This window comes from Lolium rigidum, chromosome 2 (genome assembly GCF_022539505.1).
Source record: "Lolium rigidum isolate FL_2022 chromosome 2, APGP_CSIRO_Lrig_0.1, whole genome shotgun sequence".
Classification (NCBI taxonomy): Eukaryota; Viridiplantae; Streptophyta; class Magnoliopsida; order Poales; family Poaceae; genus Lolium; species Lolium rigidum.
The window spans coordinates 256,714,856-256,729,910 of NC_061509.1; the positions used below are offsets into that span (position 1 = coordinate 256,714,856).

Below are 15,055 nucleotides of genomic sequence, written 5' to 3' on the forward strand. Positions count from 1 at the left end.
AATAAAAATATACATCAGATACGGATAATCGCACAAAAATAACCGTTTTGGTATCCAACAATCCAATTCAAACGGACATAAAAGACACGTTTTTGGTGTCCAAAATGTGGGCAGACCGAGATGGCTTAGGAGCACGACAATTAATAAGAACATCCAGATCACATCTGTATCGAACCAACCCAAGTCGTCCGAATGGGTGGAGTACACGTCGCCCGACGATGGTACGGACAGTGTACGGACACGGTCCAGCCGCAGTGCTCGGATAAGAACAGGAGTTCCAAGTTCGACTCTTTTTATTACTTCACACCACACCGCAGTGCCCACCACCCCTCCTCACCCCCTCGCTTCTCCGCTCGAGAGCAGCCTCCGCCGACGGCTGCCTGACAAGGTTGCACCTTCAATCCCCTCCCGTTTCTCTCTAGCGATCTATGCGCTTCTTAATTACGCCATTAGGTAGCTGGTGGCATTCTCTTCTGTTTTGGACATCCCCAGATCTATTTGGTGGAATTAGTTTACTCCAGTTTGCAATAATGGAACTAAGGGTTCCGCTCGCTTTCTCTTGCAGCCGATGGCGTCCTCCAGCAGCTCGTGCGGTCCAGGTTCAGGTGTGTAGTACAGATTAAGCTAGTATCTTATTGCGCGATACATAGATCTGTTGCCTCATGCCTCACGTAGATGTACAAATTTCCTTGTGTATAAGTGGTTTCAGAATTTTGCTCTAGTCCAAGGCTCGTCTTACTAATATTTTGTTCCATTTCCCCTTGTTTTTCGTCTTTAGGTCGGACTCCTGGGCCTCCAAAGAGGTAGGGTCAAGTTATATGTATATGAGTGCTTTAAGATACTGGAATGAGCAAGGAAATGAAATTGATTTTTTTGCTATTATTTCTACTTTCTGTTTCTTATCAGACCGGAAATAGTATGCCAAACTACACTTTGTCCACTGTGTTTTGTACGTTAAATAGAATTGCTGGAAACTACTCACTGGGTAAAAAAATGCTAGTGTTTTTTTTTACCTAAAAAAGCTATAGTGTTAGTCATTGCCATTTACGTGGACCATGTTTTGCAAATTGGCTATACTTTTACCTGTTTTACTACAGAGCGTGTTCATTGTTGACATTTAATTTAATTGTGTGACTGAACTGCGCAGTCTCGCTGAGCAATTCATTGATCATAGATTGTTGTGTCGAAGTAACATGCCTGACCCAGAAAAACTACCTGGGCCATTGGATATGGCAACTTATTCTCCGCAACAGACGAATCTATGCATCCAACTGGCATGTGATTTCTACAATGATCATGTGAGTATACACACTCCACCTTTTTTTTTCGAGGATCACTATCAATTTACTTGTGATGCATGCTAATTAGATGCCATAATGGAATGTGTTCTATTTCTCTACCTCGACACTTTTTTCCTAGGTTCTACCTCTACACATAATGTAATGAACTCCTCTGGTCTTAAAACTTGTCAAAGATTAGACAAACTATTTAAATGCTCGTGGGTTAGTCCGGGCGATATTTTTATTGTTACACATGTTGCATGTATAAAAGTAAAATACACGTAAATGTTCATATAAGAAAACGCGAGTTCCGTAATTTACACTACTAGGAAAAGGGCTATGGATGTACACATTAGCCATGGCGCGCCATTTTTTTTTGGTGCCGCTGCTATTACCCATGGCGCACCAGAAAGGGGGTGGGCCACTAATACACCCTTGCACGTGGCACACCAGTACACCACACTATTTTGGTGTGCCACGGCTAAACGTGGCCGCCTGGTTTGAGCCGTACCCGTGTAATAGCGGCGCACCATACCACGGTGCAGCACAGACACCCCACGTGTACGTGGCGCACTACATTTTGGTGCGCTATGGGCAAGGCACGTGCGCGAGGTGGACCAGTTTAGTTCGAATCGCCAGCGCACAAAGCCCGAGAGACACCTTCTCCGCTAGCAAAGGGCTGGCCGGCGGACAAGGCCATCAATGTTGACGTTGGAAGCCGCATGGCCTTCCGCGCGGACACTGACCGCTCGTAAGCACGCCCGGCTCAACGCGCTTTTGCGCGGGCAGGAAAGCTGACCGGTAGTGGGCGCAACGGCCATCAAAGCGCCCGCTGCTTAGACTTCCGCGCGCAGCATTGTTGCTGAAGGCGCAGGTAACTAGCGCCAGTCTTAATGGCGTGTTAGTATATACCGGCCTTGGGGCCGACCTCTCCCCCACTGCCAACTTCCTAGCGCCGACATATCTTGATTGCCGCTACTGCAAATGCTAGCGCCAGCCATGCCGAAGTGGTTAAAGCCGGGGCCCAACGACCACGAGGTCGGCAGCTCGCACCAGTGCTGGCAACCGCCTCGTCCTCGAGCCCTCGTCCCCCTCCCGCCCGGAAAACTGCCGTCGCCCCCGGCATCGTGGGATTTCGTCGGCCCATAGGCTGCAGTGGAGCCGGCGGAAGTCCACCATTGGCAGCAGCAGGAGCATCGTGTGTGTGTGGGGGGGGGGAGGGGGTGTCAGGACGATCCCATCCGGTACAACGGCGCCTAGCAGCTGAACCACACCAGTGTGTCGCTGTTGTCGTCGCTTGTCGGCGGCCCGATGTTCGAGGCGAAGGTGCGCCGCCGAGTCCAGCTCCTCCCGCTGGCGCTGCGCTAGGATCATGCCTATCATCGTTCCGATTATTGGCGTGCCTTCTTCGCGTGGGAGCACGAGGCTCGCCTCGCGACGACGGAAGTCCGGGACTTCTAGATCGATGAGGACTATGGCAACCTCGCCGCGATCAACAACGATGCCAACGATGACACCTCACCTTCGGCCTAGCCGGAGGTCAAGATGGAGGACCTCGTGCCCTAGGGGTACAACGAGGATGCGGCCACCGCCGAGGCCATCCCCGTGTCTAAGGCGGAGAAGGAGGCGCGCTGGAACTAGGAGCCGGGGATGGAAGAGGTCATCTGGCTCAGCATGCTGGTGGCGGAGCTGGTGCCGCTTCCTCCTCACGCGCTGCCATAGATGCAGTGGCACGGCCAGATGGCCCCGTCACCCCTGCAGCAAGCGCCTCCGGTGTGGCTGGTGTGGCTGCAATAGGGGCCAGCGGGCGCCGGCGTGGCAGCTACAAGCGCGCCCGTCCTTCCCGGAGTACCCTGCTTAGCCGCAGCAGGGCCCATGGACTCCGCCGCCAGTCGTCGACCTCACCCAAAACAAGGGCGAGCAGTAGGCGGTGGGCCATCACCGTCGGTGAACGGCGCGCCATCGCCCGTAGTAGTAGTTAGATTTTTTTATTCCATATGTTAATTATCTTTGGACAATGGAAGAAATTTAAAATTTCCCGCGTTTAGATTTTCAATCTTCGATTACGATTTTGCACCCGGAGCCGACGGGGCCATGTGGCAATTTCTTTAAAAAGTTGACAATTTCGTGAGCACAGTTATGTTGCGCCATTGTCTATGCACACGCCCGTGGCGCACGGGTGAGGGGCTATTAGTGGCGTGATAGCCACGACGCAGGGCCGTACGCCACATGCAGACCACTTTGATGCGCCATGGGTTTTCCTACTGGTGATAGTGAAAGGCCTAGGTCAATTCGGAACTTGGGAATTGTGGGTTGGCCTTCTAGAATCTAGGCCTTCAGTTATTGGTCCCAAGCCCTGATCCACCTTTACCCACCGAAGGGAATTCTTGCCGGGACAATTAACTCTTTCCTCCCATTTTGTGCTCCTGTGTTGCACAGGATTGGAGGATATGTTTTTCGATAAAGGGAATATATTAATATTAAAAATATATCACTTACACCCAGCCTCTGCAACAACGCACCACCCTAAGGCACACAAGGTCATGTAGATGGCGAAGACATTGTCACAATAAACCAGAGTGGCGGTGGAAAGTGGGCAATGAAGTTTCTGAAGAAGCTGACGAAGCCATCAACACTCGCCACGGCATGAGCAACAACACGGTACTCCGATTTAGCAGCGACACAGCCTGACGCTTGGAGGACCAAGATAGTCACCGTAGTAGACACACTAACAGGAGGTGGAGCGACGAGAGTTCGGACAGTAAGCCCAATCGGCATTAGAATATGCCGTCAAACGTGTCGAGGAAGAAGCACGAAGATGCAAACCAAAATCCATAGTACCATAGATGTAGCGAAGAACACGCTTCACTAAAGCTAGATGAGGTGCTCGCAGAGCATGCATGTGAAGGCAAATCTGCTTAACCACATATGAGATGTCCGAGCGCGTCAATGTGAGATACCAAAGGGCACCAACAATACTCATGTACTTTGTAGCATCCGAAAGAAGGTTACCATCAGTGTTAGAGAGCTTGGCCTGAGTGCCATCAAAGTGGAACTTGTGACGATAGATCCACTTTCCAGTAACAACATTGGCACGTGGTGGCTGGGGCACTAGGGACCATGTGTTATTGTCAATGAGAGCCTGGTGCTCATCCGCCATGGGAGCACGCCAGCAAGGATCCTGCATTGCCTGTCGAAAGGTGGTCGGAACAGCAGCAACGGATGTGTCGATGACAGAGAGGCTGAGGCGATCAACGGGTCGGGTTTGGCGACCCGAGCATGTGATTCCCGTCAGACCAGGAGGCGCGGCAGGTGATGCTGCCGATACCCGTGGCACGCGTGTTGATGAGGGACGACGAGGAGCAGGAGCGGCAGCATCCGCTGTCGCGATAGAGGAATGAGCCGCGACAGCCTGGCTTGGGGGCACGTCAACCTGTCGAGAGGCCGCGGCAGAGCCCGACGGGGCATCCGGGGCGATAGTCAGGTCGCCAAAGAGAACGTCGAGATGAGGTGGTGATGCCGTGGGTGGTGTAGTCGAGGCCACTGCAAGCTGAAAAGGAAATATGGTCTCATCAAAGACAACATATCATGAGTTTATGATTTTCCCTGTAGAGATGGCATAGCAACGGTAACCGCGGTGATTAGATGGATATCCAAGGAAGACACATGCAATGGAGCGCGGACTGAGCTTGTGTTGCATAGTGGAGGTGATGTTTGGGTAGCAGACGCAACCGAAGACACGGAGCATATCATATGGTGAAGACCGGCCATGGAGGCGAGTATATGGTACGAGGGAGTGTATGGGTTTGCTAGGATGCCTATTGAGCAAAAAAGTGGCGATAGCTAGAGCTTCTGCCCAAAAAGTATCATGATGATGCGAGTGAAACATTATGGTGCCCATGGTGTCGTTGATGGTACGAATAGGCGCCCAGCTTTATCGTTTTGCTGTGATGTGTAAGGACAAGATATTCGCAGGGTGGTGCTATGGGTGGCATGAAGTGTATCAAGGGAGGAGTTTAGAAACTCGGTGCTGTTGTTAGTTCTTAAAGAACGTATGGTGGCGTTGAATTGTATGAGCATACGTGAAAACCTTGTAAGAGCAAATACAATAGATTCTAGTAGTTAGCTGGCTATAAGGATTAAAATAGTATATTGTTGCTTAGTTGGAGGAGAGATAAGAGGAGAGAGAAGGGAAGTGGGCTTTTATGCAAAAGCTAGCTCTTGCACGTTCTTCTATGCACTTTGAGAGAGTGGAAGGTGGACCATATATCAATATAGTAGCACAATTTTATCATTTACTATTGTACATGTTGGCTATATGGCTAACTATAGATGACATGACCATATCTTATAGCCAACACTTGACTATTATTGAACTTGCTCTAAGGGTACTAGCAACACATGATTTGTGGCGTAGAGGAAACAACCAATAAAAATGTGAATAATCATCAACGATAATAAGATAGTATCGAAAACCAGAGTTGCTAATAATGGGTGATGTCCACATATAAGAATGGATCAAATCAAACGCAACACCTAGACGCTGAAGTAGACGTTGGCAAGCATGGCAAACAGGGGATCAACCACTCTTATTTCACTTGATTAAAGATAAATGCTGAAGGCGGGCCATGGCATCTTGTCCAGGGTGACCGAGACGGTGGTGCCACAAAACAACAGGGGCGGTGACGACCAAAGTGCTGGAGTGTGACCGGCGAGTGGAGGTGGTGCCAGGAAAAGTGTAGAGATCTCCATCACTATTGCAACGAAGAATCACATGACAGGTTTTCAGGTCCTTCACAGAGAAACCAAAGGTGTCAAACTCAACGGTACATTAATTGTCGCGAGTAAATTTGCGAATGAAAGCAAATTGCGGATTATGTGGGAAACTAGAAGAACATTGTTGAGTTTAAAGACATGTCCGCAAGGTGTGCTAAAGGAAGCATGACCAGAATAAGATATGGGTGCAGTGTGACCATTGCCAACGGTGACAAAGTACGGAAAAGACGGGTGTGGAAGAGAAAATATTACCATCGTCATTGGTCATATGGGACGAAGCACCCGAGTACATGACCCAACCACCTTGTTGAAGGGCCATGTTGTTGAGCGCAACGATGAGCGCGTAGTTGTCCCAGGTTGGTGAAGTGGACGACGATGACACGGACTGGTAGATAGGTGCCGTTGTGGTGTGGTAGGCCTGCGGATGCGGCCCGACGATGGTACGGCCTGACGAGAAGCAGACCCATGGGCCCGCAGGTGCAGGTGTCGAGCAGGAACGCGTGGCGGCGCCACCACCAGGACGCCCGCCGTTCTTGGTCTTGGGCTGGTAGATGGGCTTGCCCTTGCTGGTGTTGGGAGCGTCGGAGTGGCAGCCCGGGTCAGGGCATGGCGGAGCGGGGGCGCGGGTCTGCGCGACCAGGGTGGTAGACGCGACGTTGGGCCGTGCCGTTCGCCTACTACATCTCCTCGATTAGCAGTATGCCACACGTTCGAAGGAAGGTTGGCAGAGGGTCGGTCATGGAGATGATCGTGGCGGCGGAGGAGAAACTCAGGCCAACACCGTGCAGAATGTTGAGGACGAGGTTGTGGTTGGTCACTGGTGAGTCATTGTCAGCGAGGGCGTCCGCTAGTTGCTTCTGCCGACGGCAGTACTCGTGGATGGTCAAGGATCCCTGCACAAGTTGGCGAAAATCGTTGTCAAGATAGATGGCCTTGCTCGCCTTGTTCACGGTGAAGCGGTTTGGTCGCTCGTGAGGATCATGTCGGTAATGTATTCCTTGATGGAGGCATGGAGGACGTTGAGGGCGGTGTACTCGGAGGTGCACCAGGCAGCATCGTTGGGGGAGACGTCGGTAGTGCCGTCGATGTGGCCGATGTAACCGGCGCGGCCGAGAGTCGCGCGCATGTAGACGCACCACTTGTGTAGTTGCCGACGTTGAAGGAAAGGACAACCAGGCTGGCCTGACAAGGATCACCACCGAGAGGGACGGTGGCGGGAGCGGCGACACCAAAGGTGGTGACGATGGCGCTGGAGAACCCATTGGAGAGGGCGGCAGCTGTTGACATCGTGCAGTGGAAGAGGATGGGCTAGGGTGGCAGGTGGCGGCTAGGGTTAGGATCGAAGCGTTGATACCATGCAGAACCGTAGGAGAGGGTTTTGGGGAAAGCTTCGCACGCTAAGGCTGTGGGGTTCCTGGTCTTTGTACATTATTAGGCAACTTGGCCAATTAGGATTTGGTACAACATGTACAAATATAGTATAAACAATCTAACACGGGCGACTCGCCGAGGAGCTCCTCGTCCCCCCGTCTCTGCGTCGATTTGTTGTCGTTCATGATGTGCATGCATGGAGATTAGCCGAGTGGTCTGGTCGGCCGCCGCTGGGAGCCTAGGACGCGAGCTTGTAATGGAGCTCTCGATCAAGGGCCGGGCGTCTTTATTTTGTTGTCAAGGTAGAGACGTGGACTCCGTCAGCTAGCTACATTGTTTTTTTTACCGTGAATAGATGAAGTTTTTTAGCGGTCGGAATCAAGGAACGATGGACAGCTTTTATTGGCTTTTTCTTTGTTTTATTTTGACTTACCACCACCACCACCACGGATCGCCACTAATTGTAAAGAAATATAGCTAGAACCTGCGACAAATATTTTGAACGCGAGGGAGTACCAACCATTTTGCTAACTCTAACCAAACATGCAGCCGGACAACAAGGGTAAAGGCTTACACAGACTTAAGCCTGAGCGTGTTGAGGGTGGAAGATCCAATATGTTCATTGTGGATAATGTTGACCCCGTCTCCTACTTCCACCTCTCATTCAAAAGGAAGATTAAAAAGAAGCACTACTACTTCGCTGAACTGGAGGGAAAAGGTGGACCACAAAGGGTGACGATGTGTCGAGAGATAAATAAACAAACAGGTATACCGATCTTTCTTATATTGTTGGTCAGGTTACATAATGCAATGCTCGGTAGCCCAAATGGAGGACGAGCTCCATGGTGGCCGTTTTCTAAAAAAAATCGAAAATTTCATTTGCAAGTTTAAAAAAATTAGAACAAAAATTCTAGGTTTAGATAATGGTGAACTCTACCACTATAAAAAAATCTCAATAGAAAATTCATCGTATTATGGTCTACACAATAATGACAAATCTGACAAATTTTCATATTTTAAGAATAAGCACTGTTCATCACACCTAGATCCACATACTTGTCATTTTTTCTGAGACTAAAATAGAACGAATTTCGTATTGATTTTTTTCACACTAGTAGATTTCATTATTATCTACATCTAGAATTTTTGTTCCGATTATTTAAGAGTTTTAAATGTCATTTTTTTTTGAATATCTCAAAGAACGAGCTACATGTAGCTTGGGGGGCCATTTGTCCGTATTCCGTTATCTATACACTTCTTTCATAGAGAAATTATTCCCTTCAGCACTAAAGCAAGAAAATTCAAACATGGAACATATTCTTTAACTATTTAGATGGTGTAACTAATCATCGACATCCTGTCTCTAATTCAATATACTGATGTGCAGCATCTGCAACCATTTGTGATCATTGTTTTGGTGGTGTTCTGCACCCACCGGAAGGTTTTCTTGGCAAGAGGCAGGCACCAATGATTGGAAGGACCATCGACTGATGGTCACATGATTAGGAACTAATTCAGTCAACTTATCTTGTCAATGAATGTTCAAGTCGCAATCTGAATTATTCTACTTTCATTTATCTGTTTTAGGGCCACCTAAATATTGTTTTATCAGTGGAACCTATGTGGTTGTGGAGTAAATCATGACAAAATTGATTCTGGATGGCATTTATGTTACTAAATCTAGGTGGTATTTTATTTCATCTATAGCAAAACGTTGCATATTATGCTAATTAACCGTGCTCTTGTTTGACATACTAGAACATGCCACACGCGTCGCTGTGGGAATCATGCTTAAACAGTTTAAATAGATGATATAGCACGAATGCATAAAACATATTACAGAAAAATGGCCAGATTACTTAACAGTACAAAAATAAGCATGAAACACTGTGAGCCATGTTTAATAGGAAGATGAAATATTTTGTTTGGGATTCTGGGTGCCCAATCTGGTAAACATATTAAGCATGAATTCCATATATATGCACTACTGCAAAGGAAGGTGTAATGAAATTTATGAGATTTGCAATCATTAACAATGCATACATCTGCATAACAAATTTGAAATTAAATAAAAAACATATGCAGAAAAATTTATGTAGAGATCTTGCATAGACATCATATAGAAGATATTGTTGTGCCCCTACTGCTCTCTTCTTTATGAGTTAATTCTTTAATATTACAGATCAATCTCCTGATGTTGGCAATTTTTTCCACAAACTATTCAACTTTAAAAAGAAGAGCCACCCTCCTATGTAAATATTTAATCAATACAAACAATTGGGTCTAAGTACATCTTGAATCAGCTTCCGGAGTTACATTATCTACCTTCGGTTAACAAATTTGGAAAATCTGCAACACGCAATCAATATTGCTAATATAAACGTGTAAGCATTCCCTGCAAGTCATGTAGTTGCAGAGGTCCCTTGTCTCGTGTAAATCAGTGTAAGTGACAGCTGGATAGGGTCAATCAAATTCTTTCGAAACATAAATCAGTGTATAAACAATGACAGATAATTTTTGAAAATAATGAACTGCAAATGTGTTCTAGGAAGTTGTAAATTGAGCATAAGTTAGGAGAAAGTAAACATTGTCTTAGATTTTCTTAACAGATGCCTAGCATACGTATCAAATCTTGCTGGATACTTCTTTTCTTTTATGGCATGGAATTGAAGCTTGCATTTCATGGCGCTACAGCGTATAACAGAGAATGATAATTACGGACGAATGTCACAGTTAATATTTGAAGGGACACAACGATCATAACACATTCCTTTTTATTGATTCAAGATAGTAGGTTCTAGATAGCAAGTAAAATATGGATTTGGTTAACATATGCCTAGAATACCTACCAAATCTTGCTGTTGCTTGTACATGAATTCGAGCTGACGGAGAGAAGCACCAAATCATCGTCAGGCTGTGACTCATCTGAAGAATAGCACATCCTGAAGTAACAACATACTAAAGCGTAAGAAATCAGGGCCTTGAGCATTAGTATTCATGACAGTATTCAAGCGGTGCCGTTGGTAGACGGTATCTCGGGAAATCGGAATAAGAAAATGGTGAATCTGGGGAAGACCGAGAAGAGAAACCGAGATCGACATGCTGATCTTAACAGGCGTGTGTACTGATGCGGAGGATGATGGGGGTGGAGAGAATCGAAATACAGCAAGGTATTTAGGGCATCTCCAACCGCGCGACCCAAACGGGTCCTCGCATAACTTCTTGAAGTATTTCCCATACAATGGGTTCCTTTTCCCATGCGGAGGATGATGGGGGTGGAGAGAATCGAAATACAGCAAGGTATTTAGGGCATCTCCAACCGCGCGACCCAAACGGACGTCCGTTTTGGGTCGTTTGGGTCGTCGCGCGGACACGCGGACAACGTTTCGGTCCGTGAATCCGTTTGGATCGCACTCAACGCCCAACCCTCTGACCCAAATAATTATTTCTCCTCCTTCTTCCTCTAGTAGTACTAGTTGGCACGCCGAAGGCCGCGCTCGGCACGCCATCCCGGAGGTCGCCGCGCCACGCCACGCTGCGCTACGCCACGCCGGAGGTCTAGGCCGCCCCCAGCGTCGCCGTGCGGCTGTTGGGAGAGCGCTGCACGCCGGTAAGCGGCCGCCCTCCTTCCCCGCGTCCAGATGTGCCCGTGCCCGCGCGTGCCGAGAGCGGCGCTCACCTGGAGCTTCATCTGCGCCGTGGAGGGGCTCGACGGGGCTCTCCCGTGGCCGCCGTGCCCGGGGCTCGCCCATGGCCGCCGCCGTGCGCGCCACGCCGGAGGTCGCCGTGCCCGGGGTTCGACGGGGCTCTCCCGTGGCCGCCGCCGTGCGCCGGGGCTCGCCCGTAGCCGCCCTGCCCGGGGCTCGAAGGGCCTCTCCAGTGGCCGCCGTGCCCGGGGCTCGCCCGTGGTCGCCGCCGTGCGCGCCACGCCGGAGGTTGCCGTGCCCGGGGTTCGACGGGGCTCTCCCGTGGCCGCCGCCGTGCGCCGGGGCTCGCCCGTAGCCGCCACTGCCCGGGGCTCGAAGGGCCTCTCCGGTGGCCGCCGTGCCGGGGCTCGCCCCGTGGTCGCCGCCGTGCGCCGGCCCCGTGGCCGCCGCCGTGCGCCGGGCTCGCCCGTGGCCGCCCTGCCGGGGCTTGAAGGAGCTCTCCCATGGCCGCCGTGCCCGGGGCTCGCCCGTGCCCGCGCATGGCCGACGCGGCCGGCGGCGCCCCGCTCTGTGCCTCGCGCGGCCGGCTCCGCCACCGCACGGACAGCTCCGGCCCGCTACACCCCCGCTGCCGACGCTCGGGTTGCCCCGCCCTACCACACCCAGCTTGCCCCGGCGACCTCCGCGCCCGCTCCAGCGGCACCACGACCATTGCGGCTCCGGCGACTTCTACTTGGAATGAAAAAAAGAGGAGGCGGCGGAGCCGGGAGTCTCCAGGCGAGAGCGACGACGAAGGTTAGCTAGGCGAGCTCCAATCCGACGGGGAGAATGGAGGTATCCATGGCCAAAAAAAGTGAACAGAGAGAGATAGAGGAGAGAGATGATATGGGGACTTTTTTGTCACTGACAAATGGGCCATGAACGGACATGTGCGGATGAAAATGGACGCACGCGCTTGTCCGGCTCGCCCCAAAAGCCACGTAAATTTGGTCCGGCTTTGGGTCGTTCCGGACGCGGCAGCTGTCCGTTTTTAATTTGGATCGGCCCGTTGGGAGCAGATTTTACCCAAACGGACCAATCTGATGTCCGTTTGTCCGTTTGGGTAGCCTGGTTGGAGATGCCCTTAAAAGCAAGCAACAACTGATTGGCTTCCTTCATTAGCCATCCCCGTTCAGTTTCTTCTGCGTCAATGCCCCTGTTCAGTTTCTTGTGGGCCGAACACGAAGAAGATAGACACAGCTTTGGTGGGGAGATCGGTAATTGGAAGAGGAAACGATGGGTCGGCAGTCGGCAGTCGGCAGTCGGCAGTCGGCAGTCGGCACGGAGAGTATTAAAAGCTTATGCGTGTCTCTGTAAGATTTAGAATTTGGGACGCGCCGAACTAAAAAACTGTTCCAACCGTGTCCCCTAAAGCCCATTTTTGTCCGGCACCCCCCGATACGGTGTCCGGCGCCCCGAGCCCGTCCCCGTTCCACAGGGGACGCTTCGGGCACGCCGGACAGAACGAAAAGCGACACGGGGAGTGGCGGGGCCGACGCGTCAGCGGCTCAGTGAAAAATCTTCTCCCACTCCCGCCAAATCCCGCCCCTCCTGACATATCGCGCCTATCCCGCCGCGTATTTTTGGCCTCCCAACACATATCCTGCCGATTTGTTTCTCCCTCCCGCCGTCCACCCGCCGCCGCTACCCTCTCCCCATTCCATGGCGCCGCCGACAGCCCCCAAAAAGATGGCCAAGAAAGCGGCCAAGTAGCCGTCGGGCAATGCAACGAAAGGGGCGAAAGCGCCGTTCACGAAACCGCGGAAGGCGCTGGCTCCGAAGAAGAAGCCGGAAGGATGGACGGAAGATCAATGGCAGCAAGATTGTCTGCGCCGGAGGATGGCGACGGCGGAGCGGAAAGGACGGAGGGCGGCGGAGCAGGAGAAGAAGGCTCTGGCGGCGCGCCAGCACCAGCACATAATGATCGGGTGTCTCGCCGCCACCAACGCGAGCCCATATAATACGAACGTGCCGGTGTACGTTCCGGGAGTGTTCTCTCCGTCGTCATTCGCCTTCTACAACAATGGCCCCTCCGGCACTCCCGGGTGCGTGACGCCTAACTTGTCGCCCCACTACCAGGATGCGCTGCCGCATGGCGGCTTCAACCCCAACAACCTCTACTCCCCGGCGTACGAGCAGCGCGAGCCAGGACCCGGTCCGGACGGCGACCCTTTCACGCAGCCGTAGGGGGCCGCTCGAATTCGACGGCGCCGGTGTTGTGGGTGCTGAGGAAGAGGGCGGGGGTGAGGACGAGGAGGACGATGAAGAGGAGGAGGGGGAGGACGAGGATGACGACAAGGACGAAGAGGGCGGCGAGGAAGAGGACGAGGAGGGTGCCAGTGACGATGATCTCGTGGAGGTAGACGCGGACGGCGTGAGGACGAAGAAGAAGGCGTCGGGCACACGAGGCCCCAAGTGGACGGTTTTGGAGGATCTTTTTCTGTGCGAGTCGTGGGCGACGGTGAGCCATGACTCCATCATCGGTGCCAACCAAAAATACGGGAAGTATTGGGCGAGGATCAAGGCCGAGTTCAATGAGCGCAAGCTCATCAACAGCGACTACAACAAAGTGACAATGAAGAGGAGCCAAAAGGCAATGTCGACGCGATGGGCCATCATCCAGGCGTCGGTGAACTCCTTCCATGGATACCATCACGACTTAGTGATCAGAGCCGACATCAGCGCCGACGTCTCCCAAATGGTACGACTCTTTCTTCCATAATCTATAGCGCCTACATTGTGTTCGATGAAATGATTCCGCTTCCTTTGGCTAGTTTGATAGGGCCATGGAGGTTTACAGGAGGAACTCGGATGGGCATAAGTCGTTCTCGCTGATGCATTGCTATACCAAGATCAAAGGGAACGAGAAATGGCGGTTGACGCGCCTGTCACTGTCCAAGGGGAAGGACGCCATTGATCTGGACGCGCCGCTGGCAACGTCGGCGGGGCGTCCTACTGGCAACAAGGCTGCCAAGGCCGCCTTGGCCGACGCCGAGTCGTGTGAGAAGACGCAGGCGTCGATCACGAAATGCCTCGCCGACGTTTCCTCGACCTTTCTCTCCCGCGACAAAAAGGCCGACGAAAGGTGGGCGGAGCTGCTCAAGAGGCAAGAGGAGAAGTTGGAGCTCAAGAAACGCAGGGACGACATGTCCCTGTTGAGAGCGTCGACAGAGGGAATGTCTCCCCGGAAGCGGGCGGCGCACAACTTCTTCAAAGGCCAGATCCTCGGCGACATCGAAGCCAAAATGGCGGCGGCCGACGCTGCGGCCGACGCGGCGGCCCAGGAAGCGGCATCGGCAGCAACCGCGGAGCAAGAGTCGGCTGACGCGTCTTCGACTGCTACACCTGCGTCGGCCTATGCGACGGCGGCGGAGCAGACGGAGCATGCACAACACCAGGCAGATCGCGACGAGGTCATCGTGATCGAAGGGTCTGCGTCGACTCAGGATACGTTGCCGTCGACCAACCCCTTCTTCTAATTTAGCATGCACTATGGTCTGTAATATCATCGCGCGCCCATTACTTTGATCGCCGCTACTCTGATCGCGACGATTCGGCGGGAACGATCTCTTTTCAATGCAACATTTTGAATTCCTGATTGGGGCGGCGTTTGGGGGACGCGGTTGGGGAGCGACGTCCGCCAAACGCTCAATTCGGCGCTCTTTGGGGGACGCGACTGGAGATGCTCTTAATGACCATTTTATCGGAGGAGTTTCTCTAAAAAATATCAGGATTATATATCTGAGGATTTGGTGAGGTGGCACATTAATGATGTTGCCTGTTTTTTTCCGATAAAGGTAATATATTAATATCAAAAGATACCAATTAGCACGCAGCCTCTGCAACACCGCACCACCCTAATGGCACTACGGATGCACACAACCAAAAAAAAAGAAAAAAAAACTAAGAAACAAAAGTCCCGCTACAGTATCTCGGGCCTAA

General features: G+C 51.6%; 1 protein-coding gene across 1 annotated transcript; it reads left to right on the top strand.

The window, feature by feature from the left end:
* The first annotated feature begins 317 nt into the window (after positions 1–317).
* LOC124688616 lies at positions 318–9,129 on the top strand. Its single transcript, XM_047222271.1, has 6 exons — positions 318–388; positions 566–605; positions 779–803; positions 1,148–1,298; positions 7,977–8,193; positions 8,815–9,129. The coding sequence occupies exons 2-6, from the start codon at positions 569–571 to the stop codon at positions 8,916–8,918; spliced, it is 534 nt and encodes a 177-aa protein (XP_047078227.1). The 5' UTR covers positions 318–388; positions 566–568; the 3' UTR covers positions 8,919–9,129.
* The last annotated feature ends 5,926 nt before the right edge of the window (positions 9,130–15,055 follow it).